This window comes from Aythya marila (genome assembly GCF_965140915.1).
Source record: "Aythya marila genome assembly, chromosome: 16".
In the NCBI taxonomy this organism is placed as follows: domain Eukaryota; kingdom Metazoa; phylum Chordata; class Aves; order Anseriformes; family Anatidae; genus Aythya; species Aythya marila.
Window position 1 is genome coordinate 7,873,274 of NC_139057.1, and position 14,962 is coordinate 7,888,235.

The window sequence follows — 14,962 nt, forward strand, 5'->3', positions numbered from 1 at the left end:
GGTGCAGCGGCATGCTCCCTGAGCTGCCCGGCTGCCCACAGGCTGTGCTCTCATCCAACTTCCCATGGGATGTGAAATAAAGACATAACGGCACTCTCCCAGACAGATGTTTTTTGTAAAAGCAGTCACTTTGCCAAGCTGATTTAGAGTGCAGCCACACTGCGAGGTACGTGGTGCAGGGGCACAACGAAGCAGGAGGAAGTGATGTGTAAGGGCTACAGGCTGGATCCGCACCAACCAGATGTCACACTGGGACACAGAGCCATTGCCTCGCTGGTTACAGAATTTGGAGTGTTTTTTTTTTCCCTTTGTTTTGATTACTGAGATTTTTCTCAATCACTTGTTGGTTTTCTCCGCTGACTTTCACCAAGCTTCCACCAGGCTATCATGGCTATTTCTGGTGGCTGACCAGATACCATTAGCCCTGTTAGACTTCCCTATTTGCGGCTTTCTAGATATTTTTAACATTTAAAAAGGATGTTGTATAGGAGCATTTGTCTTGCCCATTTTTTTTTGCAACAACATCACTAGCAATGCATACATCATTTAACTGGGACCACGACAGTACCACTTCACAGTCTTCGTTATGAAGTACATCTTTGCCACTGGGAATTTTGTTTTTCACGTTTGAATGAAGAACAAGGTCAGCAGCAAGAAAGGTGTGTGGGTCTTGAAGGGTTCCTTTGCTTCCTTGTTTATGGCAAAGAAGAAGGTGAAGATATGGAGACGGCAGGCAGAAAATGCAGTGGAAATGGGAGAGGTGGAGTGAAGTGAGACAGATGGAGAGGACGGAGCAGCTGGCAGATGACCCATTGGGCTGGGGCAGGGACACGAAGCAGCTGTGGGAAGGCCCGTGGCTGTGTCCCCGTCTGACAAAACCCACACAGGCCAAGCAGACATAAATCTCTTCAGTCTCAGCTGCTGCTGTCCAGCGCTTTATTGGAATCTGGTTTGTACACCCAGTTATGACGGAGAGTTTATTTAGGTGATTTTACAGAAAAAAAAAAATATGTCACAAACAGCGCGGACACGTTGGAACAATTTCTGCCTGGATTTGCGGAGGAAATCCGTGTCAGGACCCAGAAGCGAGCGCTGCTACGCGTGGGTGACAGTCCCCGGGCCCTGCACGAGTGGGGTGCGAGGTGGGCGCAGGCTCGGGGCGCCCCCACACCCCTGCCCGCTGGGGGGGCCTCGGCTGCGGGCACGGCGGTGCCGGGGGTCGGGACCCCGAGGGGGCGAGGCGGGGGGCGGCGTAAAGCAGCGGGCATAGGCCGGGCCCGGAGCGGGCCGAACCGGGCCTGGGGGAGGCCGGGGGCGAGGCGGGGCGAACCGGGGCGGGCGGAGCGGGCGCGGCACCTGCGTGCTGCGAGCCCGGCCCCTCGGCGAGCCGAGCCGAGCCCGGCCGAGCCGTGCCGAGCCGAGCGAGGCGCTGCTGGGAAGCGCATCCCGCCCCGCTCCGCCCCGCCGGCCGCGGCCATGACCGACAACATCCCGCTGCAGCCCGTCCGGCAGAAGAAGCGGATGGACAGCAAGCACCGCGGCGGGTGAGCGCACCCCGGGGGCGGCTGCTGGGCTGCCTTCATACCCCCCCCCCCGCCTTCATCCCTCCCTGCCCGCTGCCTTCATCCTCCCCGCCCTCATCCTCCTCCTGCCCGCTGCCTTCATCCTCCCCCCCCCTCTGCCCGCAGCCTGTGCTCGGGGTGTGGGTTGGGGGGCGCCGCGCCCCGGTCCGAGCCCGGAGGAGGAGGTGAGGATGAGGAAGATGAGGAGGATGAGGAGGAGGCGCTGACAGGTTGCTGCTGACGCCATTGCCGCGGCACGCCCGGCGGAGGGAAGGCTCCTGCTGGGGCCGGGGGAGCGCGGCCGGTCCCTGGGTGGGGAGGCAGCAGCCCGGCCTGCCCCCAGCCCCATCCCATCCCCATCCCCATCCCCATCCCCATCCCTATCCCCATCCCCGAGCTGCTGCAGCAATCAGAGCCCGGACACAAAGCGGTGCTGAGCGGCAGCGAGAGCCCCCGGGGGTCCCCGTGTCCCCCCGCTGCATCCCCGCCGGGTGGGGAATTGAGGCTGGGGAGGGAATGGTGCTGCTGCCCCAGCCCGCGGCCTCTGCCTGGGGATAACGTTGGCCCAGCAACAGTGTTTGCGGATCTGTGACAAAGGTCTGGGGCTAAACGGGCTTTAACTGTATCCGTGACAGCAATACAATGTGCCTGCTCGGCGGTGTTGCAGCGTTCCGCATGTGGGATGTGTTCCTGGAGATGCCTCTGGGTGTTGGTACTGATATTTCCTTCCCAGCGTGGTACTGATATTTCCAGCCAGGAAGCTAAATAGGAGGAATGAGTCTCGAACACTGTTTGCGTAGGAAATGGCCCCTCTGCCAGACAGGTTGGTTTGTACGCAGCAGGGCGTGCGGGGTGCCGAGTTACCTGGCTGTCAGGAATTGCTGTGCAGGCCTCGGACGTGTGTGCTTCTAAATGTGAGTGATGGGAAAATAAAGCAAAATCTCCAGGGAAATCACGCCTGTCAGAACAAGAGGAAATTGTTACTTTTTCCATTGTTTATTTTTTGTTGGTTGGTGGTTTTTATTGGGGTTCCTTTAATTGAAGTTGTTCTCTGTAGTTTATTTGAATTATTTGAATTATTCCTTGTTATCAACGTTGTTTCTATTAGCTGGCACGGATGTTGCCACATCAGCCTAGGCTGAGCTGGGAGGTATGTGTGATGCAGCAAATAATTCCCCAGCTGCTGTGTAGCATGCATGGCTGGACAGGTTCCACAAGGTGCAGCCACCGTGGCATTCAATTTGGCGATGTGATTGAAAGGGATCAGCGAGAGGAGGCAGCCTCCAGAGAAATTTCTCAAAGGTTCTTGAATCATTGGTTTCAGAAAGTGCTCCAAGCTCCAGCAAGCCCCTGTTAGCAGTGTCTGACCGAAATAACCCTCATCTGATCTAAGCTGCAGTTCACTGGTTATGGACCTTACCTGGTGAGCAGTCACAGAGGTGATGCTTCCTGTGCTAGTGAGAAATCTTGGCAGCATGAAGTTGTGAAGGAAGATTAACGTGGGATTTTTCTTACTAGCAGTCTGAGTAACTGGGATTTGGTTTTCTATTTGGTGCTGTAACTGTTTGGGGATGTGATTGCATCCTGAGAACTGCTGTCTTGTTTTACTGATCAGTAGGCTGTGATAGGTCCGTAATTCCACTGGATGATAGAGTGGATTGCATTGAGGTGAGGCAAATCCAAAATACTGTTAGCAACTGAAGGAGGAATCAGCCAGCAAGCTGGAAAAGGTCCTGGGGTCAGATCCAGGATGGAGTTCTGGGAGCCGTAAGCCATAATCAAGACCTTCTTACTTCCGTTTCCTCTGAGGAAAACACAAAGACACTTGAAAGTCACTTTCGTTTATACATATGAAAACCCAGTGGTAACCAAGCCTAGAAAGGCTTCACCTTTACATAGCCCCAACTGCAGTTTGTAGAGTGTCTATTTTTCCCCCAATGGGGACAAGTTCTTGGGCAGATTTTGTCAGCTTGGTCTTCTGGAGTGGGAAACAGATTTCTCTTCCTGTACTGAATGGCTTCATAGAAATCCTTGTGTATGTTAGCAAAACAGAAATAAATGCCTAATTCTCCCATAGGCAGCCAGGGGCAGGTGTCATCCAAGCACAGCTTTGATTACAGCCTCAGTCTCTAGCGTACTTTGAAGAGAAGCCAGAGAGGAACTCCCACAGTAGCCTTGCAGAGATGAATAATGGTCCAGACAGCTGAGATCTGTGTCAAAGAGAGAAAGCATGTGCTTTATAAACCAGAGGGAGTAGTGGTTATCTGTTCCTGAGCATAACTTTAATGTGGGTCTTCCTGGCCGCAATCAAAGCCTGTGTAGTCTGTGTTCTCCTTGAATTCAGCTGTATTCATCCAAATGCTTTGCAGCACTCTGAAAACCACTCTGAAGTGTGTGCCAATTAGGAAGGAAGGATAGCATTAACTAATGGGACTGCTGGTGCTGTGGCATGGGAGCCCGAGCTTCTCAGGGGCTGCACTCTGACGGGAAGTGAGCTGCAAGTTCCTGAAGCACCCCAGATGCTCCGTTCAGTGCATGACACAAGTTTTTCCCTAAATAGCTTATGGTCTCAGTCCACAATCCTGCGAGGCTTTTTTTTGAAACCAGCAAACTGCTGTGCTCACGCTGCCTCTGCAATGGAAAAAGGCCTCGATCCAGAAACACGGGGGGAAGGACGGGGAAGGAGGAGCTTTCCAGTACGTGCCTGTGGGCTCTCCTGGTCTGTTTAAAATGGCAAATTCCATTTCAAAGTCAACAGAGAGAGACGGGAGCTCCTGGCAGCCACCTGCCTGCGTGTGGGTGTGCCAGGGCAGGGCCAGGCTGGCTGCCTGCAGTCGGAGGGAGCTGCAGAGATGCCCTGAGACAGGGCACCCGCCCCTTGGGTAACGTGGAGGTGTGTAAAGAGCCAAGGTGGTCATGCACTGCTCTGATTTTTTTTGTCTTTTAAATTAATGGATAATTCTTCATATGCTTTTACAATAATGAAATGTAGGAGATGGGTTTGTGGATTAAAGGTGCCAGGGGATTAACAGCACTGCCTGTGGGAAACGTAGAAGCATCATCTGAGAAATGTGAATGTTGTTGTAGGAATGACTGAATGCATGGAGGAACTTCAGCAGTAATTTGACCAAAACCATCACTGTATTAAGAAAATGTGGCACTTTTTTCATTATTTTTTTCTTTCATAAGCATTTTTCATGTTTTCCCTAATATATTTCTTTATCAGACGTGCTACATTTATAAATACAAACTGCCTCTTGGTAGTTGCTTTTAGTCGGGCAGCTGACAGTCAATCTGTCATATTACTGTTTCTTACATCATTGCTAAGAATACATTCTTGTAACCAAATATACTGCCATGTAAAACACACAGTAAACCTTTCTGATCTTTACCAGCTCACGTTCATTCAGATCCCTGTGCAGATTAAAAGCCGTATCACCTATAGGACTCAAAGTTCAGGATGCAGCTCACATCAAAAAATAGATGCTTTTGAATGATTTTGGTGACTTTAGAGTGTTTTGCTGTTTCTCAAGTTGTGATTTAGAATGTGAATGGCACGATGCTGTATAAACTTCCCCGTATAAGCTGCCTTCATACTCTTTTTCATGTTATTTCTGTAAGATACCCATTTATAAAGTTCATGGTATGCAGTGGTTTGTTAATTTGCCACACTTCGGGAGCTCTTACAATACTGTTCTCCCATACCTCAGTTGCAAACCAGAGTAGGAGAAATGTTTAGAAATGCGTATTCCTAAACTGTTATAGGAAATTGCTCACATTTCTGTAACTTTGTGATTCCTATTCCTGGAAAGTGCATGCTAATTTTATCAGCATCTCTGAGCAGCAGTGAGGGAATGATGTAAGCTGTTCTTTAATAAAATCTTTCTCTCTTTTCAAGGATATAGTCCCTTGACTTCCTGCTGGAAAAATATTTTATTATTCCTAATAATGCAGATAATTGTCTCCTACGAGAAACAGCCAGCTTCCTGCGGTGACACTGATGTTGCCCTGAACACAAACTGGGGAGTAACGTGATGGCCTGAGCAGCCCCTTCCCTCATAGGATAGGGCCTTAAGCTTGATACCCCCAAATAGGGATGGTGTCCAGAGAAATGGCAGATCACAGAGCTATGCATGGACAATAAAATTATTAAAAGGAAGAACACGTAAGCCAGGTAGAAAAGCTGACAGCCCCAATTTAAAGGGGTACCAAGATAATCTGAAAGTACCTTTGTGTATTTGTTTGTGTGTGCCCAGAGTACTTGATTAACAAATCCATTCAGTTGGACACCAGAAACAATGTGTTCTTTTTTTTTGTTTGTTTGTTTTTTGAGGTTAAGTTTACTCTTCCCCTTCTTCTCCTTAGGGGTATGAGTAGACTGCCTGAAATGTTGGTTAGGAAGTTCACCATCAGTCTTCTGCATCTTTTTTCCATTTTTCACTTGGTATGAGTTGCTTCGTGGATAGGAACCCTGTTCTGTCATCCAAGCACGTGGGTATCCCAAGTTTCATATTGAGGACTGTGCACCCGTAGCATGGCCATCTTTTCCCTGGTGCAAGCCCTCAGCAGCTTTGGGGTTTTTGCTTGGGTGGCTGTGCACGCGCAGCAGCGGTGCAGCAGGGGTGAGCACTATGCTGTCACCCCACGTGCTCTGCCAACACAGCCCAGTGCAGTAATAAAAGTGCCCATGAAAACTGGTGTTTATTCACTTTGTTTTACACGTGCTGATGTTACAAAAAGGGTTTGGGGGGTGAAATTGTCCTGCCTGCATGTGACATTAGGTGCGTTGATGAAACCTGCCATTAGTCTGTTAAAACACAAACTGCCAGTGCAGCCACTCCTGTTTGCATAATGCAGTTTGTAAGGAACACAGATGGTGTATGGAGGGTTTTCAGTCAGAACTAATGAGCTTAAATATGTATTCTTTGTTAATGAAGTTTAAGACATCATCGAAGAGTTAAAAATAAATAAAATGATGACCCTTGAATATCTTTTAGGCTGGGGAGATAAGCATCGGTCTGTAAGAATGAGCACCTTGTTCTGTTCTTGAGACGTCTGTATCCTCGCCAAGAGCTCCATTTCTAACATTGCAACAGGCTGTGGGCTGGCACTTGCACAATTAGTGTGCAGATAGCTGGCACCACCAGCGGTCCTGCCAGCCCCAGCTTCGGGCTGTGGCTTTCTGCTCTGCCCGCTCAGCAAAACATGGGCAAAATGCAGGCGGTTGGTGGGACAAGAGGGGAAAACAAGGTCAGGGAATAGGCAAAAGTTAAATGCCAGCACTGGGGTTGACAACATGCTTTCATTTTAAAAAAATGAAAACATATTTATCTTTGGGGATCTTCTTTAATATATGAGATAAAGATCAGCATTTGTACTGCCAGGGTTTTCAGCTGCGGGTGCGCGAGTTCCCAGCTCAGCACTGCGTGCCCTGGAAGAGGCTGTGAGGCAGTGACGTAGCGGGATTCCTGGGCTTGCTGATAAACCTCCCTGCAGTTGTTGCAACATGCGACTTTGTTATTGCTGGTTGTAGTATTGTGTTCCATTGGCTGGATTTTTTTTTTTTTTTTTTTGACAAATTACTTTATGTTGCAAAGAAACCATGTGTTAAAAGGCTACAAAGAAGATTTTGTGGTAGAAATGCTGGATATTCTTTGCTGGAGCATTGATACTACTGATAATCGCCTTCAGAAACTTGTTAGGCAGGAAGTTTTTCTTTTGTTTGTCTAATTATGTTTTCGGTTTGCTTTCCCTGTAATTCAGGAGGTTGTGAAAACTGTGACTCTAGCCAGGGAGTAATTTCACAAAACTGTTACTTTACACAGCAGATTCTCCCATGCCCTTTCTTGTTTACACTTAGAACTGCGTTATTTTTAGACTGATTCTCAAACCTTATAGTAACACATCATTTGGAAATTAAAATTCCTCCAGCAACAGGTTTTTCTGTGGTGGGAATGCTGTGAGAGGTCATGGCTTTGATTGCAGAACATGTGCTAAATTTTGGGTTATTTCACTTCTGTGAAATTGCTTTGTACTTCCATACCTTCACAGGTGCTGTCAGTCTTGGCTGCCGTCTCATTTGGGAAAGCACAACTGTAAGCAGTTTTGCAATGCTAGGTGTTAGTTCTCAAAGTATTGAATCCATAGTTATTTGGAAAAGATTAGGAGCATTGGAATTGTATGTAAACAGCTGTGTGGAGCACATTCTTTTAAAGGTAAAACGTTCTGTTTAGTTTGTGGGTTCATTTGCCATTTTATTTTACATTCATGATGAAATAGGCTGATAAGTCATAGAACTTTTTAAAATGTCTGGAAGTCTGCTTTGGAGTCTTAGATATTGGCTTGAAAATCTGCCCTAATATTTAGATTTTTTTTTTTTGAGTTTACAGATGAATGTTACATTGTAGAAATTAACAGCACAAGTAAATTATCTGTTAAACTATAGAAGTACCCTGCCAAAGCCTTATCCTATAGTGAATATTACAATATAGGTACCTAGCTCTTTCTGCTGTTCAGTAGGATCCTGACAAGAGGCCCAACCTAAAAAATAAACAAAGGTAACTGGTTTCAGATGTCTGACTGGAAGGGCTGAGCAACTCCCTCTGTAGCTGGGAAGCACGTCTGATGAAACCGGGTGTGTGAACACCAGGTTTGCTCCCTTGGGCAAAGCCCCTTGTTTGGAGCTTTATCATAGGGGTCATTCTAAATTCACAGTAGTTAAAACATGAAATCAAGGCTAATCTTCTGTGGTTTTCTCCATCATGAAAAAAGGCAAAATAAGTTTTTTCTATAGAGCATATCAGTTTTCTATTGCAATCCAAACACAACCATTTTCACTATTTTCATTTAAAATTGGAATACAAGTTACTCTTAAAGCGACTGTTTGTTTTAGCTCTTTATTTGCAAACACAAAAGGGAACTGCAATTAAAAGTTACCAAGCTACTAAAATATATTGCTGGCGTAGAGTTTGTGAATTGGAGTGTTTAACATCAGCTTTACTGTTTGTCCTGTGTTGGTGACAGCTTTTCTGGTGTGGGTATTATACACAGTCATGTGGGGAAGAAGGATTTTCTCTTTAGTTTTCTTAACAAGGAAAAAGTTTGTGGATTTGACAAAAATCAATAGCTTCAGGAGCAAGTGTAACTTTCAGAAGTGGGCTATATTTAGGCTACTGGTGTTTCTTACTTTTTTATGGTACTACCTGTTATGGTACTACAGATTGTCAGGGGTGGAAGTCCACAGAGAAATATTACAAATTCTAGGCAATGTCCCTGCTAAAGGTAAGCAGAGATGGCAGCAATGGTGCTGCAAGTCCATAGGAAGTCAGATGCCTCTTCTAGATACTCAAACATCAAAGCATCTCCAATTATTTTATTCCAGTAATTTGATCTAGGTGATCGTTACTATTAGTTTTTTGAGCTGTTTGTTTATTTTTGTCAGATTTTCCTGCATTTTCTCTTCAACAAATGAACAGTTTGTGAAGTCCTCAGGTATTGAGGGTTTCGCTTACCTGGAGCTGGTAAGCAACTATTCAGCACCATCCAAAATTTGTGATTTCCCAGCACCAGTATGCATGCTATGTAGTGCTCTGCAGTCCTATCTGCATGTGTCTGAGAGCTGCTTGAGTGAGAAAAGTGTCCTTCCTATGTCTGCTGGCAGCTCTATGCAGATGGCCTAGGTTGGCCAGGCTAGAGAGCCCACCTCTTCAGGGCTCGTCTGCTACTCTTCCTGAAACGGAAAAATGTTAATGGACTTTGATTATGGAAAAAAATACATCTTTTGTATGGTTTTAAAAGCTTGCGAGGAAATTCTCCTGCAAGTCAGCCTTGTGAGGTTAATACCTGTGTATGAAACACGAGGGAACATGTTCTTTACATCTGGAAGCAAAGTTGACTTTTATTACCCTATAGACTGAAGGAAATTATTTAACTGATAACATTTCTTTCTCTATTTGTATCCAGCAGTTATGGACAAACAAACAAAAAGCTATTCTCGTAGAAAACCACATTCTGTGTGGTAAATTGTAAACTGTTCCTCATGCTGCGTGCATCTATCTGGCAAGACAATAACTTCAAGAGCTGAATACTTTGTGTTCTTGCTTAAATAGTTCTTTACTTTTTCATTTAGTTAGATGTGTATTTAGCTAAAATTCTGTATTAGAGTGCCGTGAACCAAGACAGATCTTAGCAGTGTTTTCTGGAAAGACTTTTTGCAAGAGCTCTGAAGCAATTAGTTCGCAGTTTGGCTGGTAGTAGCCTTTCCAAATGTCTATGAAATCCAACAGGACTACTTTTAAATAGACAGGAAAAAAAAAAACAAGAGGGATCAGGAAGAGATTGGCTTTCAGTGTGAAACAGTGACAACAGAACAATGACTCTTTCGGGGTTTGGGAGGTTGTAGTGCTGCCATTTTGAACAGTGAGCATGGCGCTGGGACCTGCGTGGCTCTGTGGCCGTGTTTTGTTTCAGTACCGGCACCTGCCCTGCCTGAGGTGTTGGCTCGTGGCCCAGTGAGCTGTGAGGCAGGTCTGCAAGGCCTCCGGCTGGCAAGGAGTCAAGCTCTTGGTTTGAAGATGCTCGTAACATGGTGGATACCTGGCAGATGAGAGGTGGCTGGTGGTGGATCAAGGAGCAATCCTCAGATGTTCTTCCCAGCTGGTGGAGGGGGTCTGGGGTGTGTGTGTGCAAGTCAGGATTAAAGATTTACTTCTTGATTTAAAGTTAGACGTTCCTCCCATAGGTGTTGCGAATGCCTAAGATGCTGCGGGAGAAGAGACCCAAGGCCTCGTACGGTTTGGCTTGGCCATCCAGAGAAGAGAGACCAGCGATACCCTCGCAATGTTATCAACAATCAGAAATACAACTTTTTTACGTTTCTCCCTGGGGTAAGTGTGAAGAAAGTTGCTTCTCATCCCACCCCAATGCAGTGCCCGATTTCAGCGCTTCTGCAGAAGGGAAGTGCAGAACCTGGAGCTGGAGGAAATGAACAATGTTCACGTTGCATTTGGTGGGCCTCCTGCAAAGGCTGCAGGCAGCTGCAGCAGGACAGACCCACGCCTGGTGGGATGAAGTGGTGAGGAGGACTTCACTTCTATCCCTGCAACAAGGCCCTGCTGCTGCTGAGAGAGGGGCCTGGGTTCATGGGATGGGCAGCAGCTCCTTGGTGTCCACTCTTCCTGGGAGGAGCGGCTGAATTATCCATCCTATGCATTCTTCTGGGGGCAGCAGGAGAAACAAGTCAGGTGCCCTCTGATTTTATAATCAGAAGTCAGTCACTGACTGGTTGGGTAAGAAAATGAACCACTGTCAAGTCTTCTGAGTTATCTGGGTTCCTCTAATGTCTACAGTGTGATTTTGCAAACAAAATCCTGTAGCTGGTTATGTTCCTGTTTATTGTGAGCATCCCTTTGCAGAGTGGGGATTGTTAAAAGTTTAAATTCAAAGCAAAATGATTTATTTGTGTTAAAGGTTTAGGCCCAGTTATGTGGAAGTGTTATCCAACAGGCAGAGTAAGTTGACCTTTAGCAATGAATTTTCAGACTACTGTAAGTGAGCATTTAGACACTAGAGGAGCAAGCAAAAATGTTTCAGATTGTTGGTTCAATTTGGGTAACTTCTGAACTCCATTAATGTCTTATTTCCTCCTTTTTTTTTTTTTTTTTTTTAAGGTGTTATTTAACCAGTTCAAATACTTCTTCAACCTTTACTTCTTGCTGTTGGCCTGCTCTCAATTTGTCGTTGAAATGAGGCTTGGTGCGCTTTACACATACTGGGTTCCTCTGGTAGGTAATTTAAGGTTTATTTATTCCAGAAAGTTTCAGTGTTTGACTCAATTTCTTTTGCTGCATTTTTTCTAGGGTGTAAGTCTACACTTCAAATCATGTTGTGAGCTTACTCTTCCAGGATTTTCTTGTACATATTGTAGGATAGATGCCTGTTTTGGCTTTAAACTTCATTTTGTAAAGGTAGGACCAGGTTGAGAGAGGACTATGCCTTCACCTTGTTTGTTGTCTCTTTCATATAAAAGCCATATAAAAATATATATATAAACATACTTGTACAGCCTCATACTTCCTCAAGGTGCAGATACTCTTTCCTTCCTGCAACCATTTACCCTTTTCTTTTGATAGCTATATGTTTCACTTGCGTTCAGAGGAAATCAGTAATAATCAGCTTTAAAGCACAAACTCCAGTGCTGTCAAAGGATGTAATGAGGAATAGTTCTGTGGGCTTGTTAGATTTCTAAAATGTACTGTATGAGCCAATGAAAACTGTGTAAATGCTTAAGTATAGGTAGCTGTATTTTTTTTTTCTTCAGCTTTTATTCTAGTTAAACTACTATTTGTTTCTTTATGTAAATATCTTTTTGCTGCACTTCAGCCTTATAGTGTTATAGAACAATTTTGATTCAGAGACGTCTAGTCCAACTGCCTGCTCAAAGCAGGGCTATCTTTAAACTTAAGTTGGCTTAACTCATCTAGCTGAGTTTTGAAAACCTCCAAGGATAGGCATCTTTTTTACTTTAAAGAAATGATATAAAATCAACTGGAAGTTGATTATAAAAGCAGAGTGTTTTAAGGCACTACTTGTTTGCTCTTTTGTGAAATGGTGGTGGTAAAAATCCATGGCTCAACTGAGTCAGGGTGAGGAGGGGCAAAGAAAAATTTTCTTGCCTTTCAGACTTCCAATAGATTGAAATCCCTGGCACAAGTCAGAAAGAAGTAAAAGGGCAACTTCAGGACATTGCTTCTAGAACTGTTTGTATCAAGGCCTGGAGCTCACTGAATTCTCTCTCAAGCATGTGCTTAGAATTTTATTTGCAGTATGAATTCAACACGACTTTCCCAAGATCCTGTCCTATAAATAAAGTACACAGGAGCTCCCTTTCTGGGTTTTGTATAGGCAGCTGCAAATTGTCTGTGCCAGGTGAGCAATTAGGGTTTGGCATATGAGTTGCCAGAAAGCAGCATAAGAAAGGTCTTTGTTCATTACTGGCTGCTAGTATGAGTTCTGGGGATAGGATGACATATGTGATGGCATAGTGAGACTGAACATGTGGGAATATTTTGAGGTTATTATTCGAAGACTCTTTAAGTAGCTAAAACATAAGCTGAAAATAGCCAATGCTTTTTTTTTTTTTAAAAATAAAAAAATAATTAAAAAAATAGGAATTTCTAGGTAAGCACACAAATGCAGTTTACACGTGGAAGAGAAATGCTCATTTTCTCAATTTGTTGCTTACCATAATGAGAGAACTACTATGGTGGTGCAGCTGACATGCTGGTGCTACTGAACTGTAGGGTGAAATGCTTCTTTGAAAAGACTGAATTCTTGGCTTCTGAGTTTCAGTGTTTGTGAAAGCAGCACTGAATACCTGCATTAAAAAAAAATAATTAAATGCCTTCCTTGTGACTCTCCACATGCAGTTCTTGTTAAGGAAACCAGGCAGGTTTGCAGAAAAATCTGACTTATTACACATGTGATCCTTATTGTTCTTTGTATGGCAGAAATGTTGTCTTATATTTGTTGTAGGAACTTTCCGTCCCAGTTGATAAATATTGTCTGTTCCCAAACGCATACATGCTCTTCAAAGGCTATGGATGAAGCTGAAAGGCTAGGGGAATAATATTTAAATTTCATTTTAAGACCATTAGGGAAAGAGATATAGTTAAGACAAATATAAAGCCTTTTTGAAGGGTCATTTGCATGCTTAGATCTTCCTTATTTGTTTCTGCATTTTTAAAAAGTGCCAAAAAATACAGCATCACGTTTCACAATTAACTGTATTTTTCTCTGATCTTGGTCAGAAAAAAAAAAAAAGGATTTTGACACTATGAATATACTAAGACTAATGAAGTTTAGTTTTATTATAGGACTGTACGAGCAGGTGAAGTGTGTCTCAGCCCCTTTATTAATTACAGAAACTGCTCTCTTGAACTCTCAGTAGCTTTCAGGTCATTCTTCATTGTTCTCTTTTATTTAAAAATAAAAAAAAGTGAGAATTTGAATTCTTACTGTTTTGGGTAGTGTTGTTAGCAACGATATGCAGCGAGGCTTTCCTGAAATGGTTGTGGTGTTCAGGGTCACAAGTTCTTTGTGCCTGACTTAAAAACCTATACACAACTTTTTTTGGAGGTGTGTGCACAGCTGTTCTTTCTAAAAATGAAGTTAAAGTTGGAAATTCCAACCCATTGGCCAAATCTTCTGTTTGCATAGTTTGATGTTTACAAACATTTTCTCAAATATTATTAAAAGAGCAACACACATGCTATTGACAGATAATGAGTTCATGGTTGCAATTTTGTATAATACAGGCTGTAAAAAGTTTATATTTCTTCTGTACAGATGTGTTTTCACTTTTTAGTGAGTCCAAGCTGAACAGTATCTAATAAAAATAACTTAATGCTACTAGTCTCATAAAGAATTATTTTGCATTAAGTTGATTTTTTTATAGTGAAGGGAGTGATGTGTGCATTTTCCTTGTGACATGAGGAAATGACTTCCGCAGAAGTCATCCACAGAAAACTAGGACTAAATCCCTAATCAGCTAAATAGGTAATTATACAATGAGTGTTCCATCTCGGTGTGTTTAAGGTGCTTATACACGCACGCAGTTTACCAGTATGAATACATACACAGGAATGTACAGACACATTATATATGTGCATGTGTGTATATATGTTTATATATATGTAAAAATCTGGGATATGTTAAATATTTATGTAGATTATATAAGCATATGAAAAACTTGCCAAATTAGGTAAATTAACTGTAATTGTTTTATTTTGGAAAGAGAACTGAGATTTGAGGGATTCAGTCTTATACTGGACTTGTGTAACCTCCTTCAGTTGTGGTTACTCACCTGTGAAGTGAAATGAAATATTTTCACGCTTAAAAAGAAGCACAAAGATTGGCTTGGGAAATGCTAGCAGGTCATCACGGTAAAGGTGAAAAGCACAGCTGCGTTTTTCTTAAGTGGCAGGTCTAGCGTGCATTTGCTGTTAGGAGTCCTGGACAGCACCACCTATCACTGTAATGATTTAGCAAGAGAAAATAGGATAAGGAAATGCAGATTGTTGACATTGGTGCTGATAAATATCATGCATTGCTCTTATTAGAGGCAGATGTGTGTTTTCCTGGCCCTTTCATCCATTCTCTTCCCCCCCGTGCGCTTTTCAGGGATTTGTGCTTGCTGTTACCGTCATCCGAGAGGCCGCAGAGGAGATCAGATGTTACATGCGCGACAAGGAAGTGAACTCGCAGATCTACAGCAAGCTCACAGCAAGAGGTCGGCTCTGTGGCTCCAGCACGGCCGGGGCTTGCTGCTTGGTCGCATGCTGCTGGGGCTGGCCGGGGCTGGGTGGCAGCGGGCGCTGGGCTTTGGGGGCTTTCCTGGGGAG

General features: G+C 44.3%; 1 protein-coding gene across 2 annotated transcripts in view; it reads left to right on the forward strand.

Moving 5' to 3' along the window:
* The first annotated feature begins 1,444 nt into the window (after nt 1–1,444).
* ATP9A (ATPase phospholipid transporting 9A (putative)) overlaps nt 1,445–14,962 on the forward strand; it is a 61,137-nt gene continuing 47,619 nt past the window's right edge. Inside the window, exons 1-4 of one of the 2 annotated variants that reach the window (XM_082773558.1) lie at nt 1,445–1,544; nt 10,303–10,447; nt 11,231–11,344; nt 14,742–14,850. In XM_082773558.1, the coding sequence (XP_082629684.1) occupies nt 1,477–1,544; nt 10,303–10,447; nt 11,231–11,344; nt 14,742–14,850 (436 nt within the window). In that variant the 5' untranslated portion in view covers nt 1,445–1,476. Of the gene's footprint in view, nt 1,545–10,302; nt 10,448–11,230; nt 11,345–14,741; nt 14,851–14,962 lie in introns of those variants that run through there. The other variant, XM_082773559.1, reaches the window with a different exon arrangement.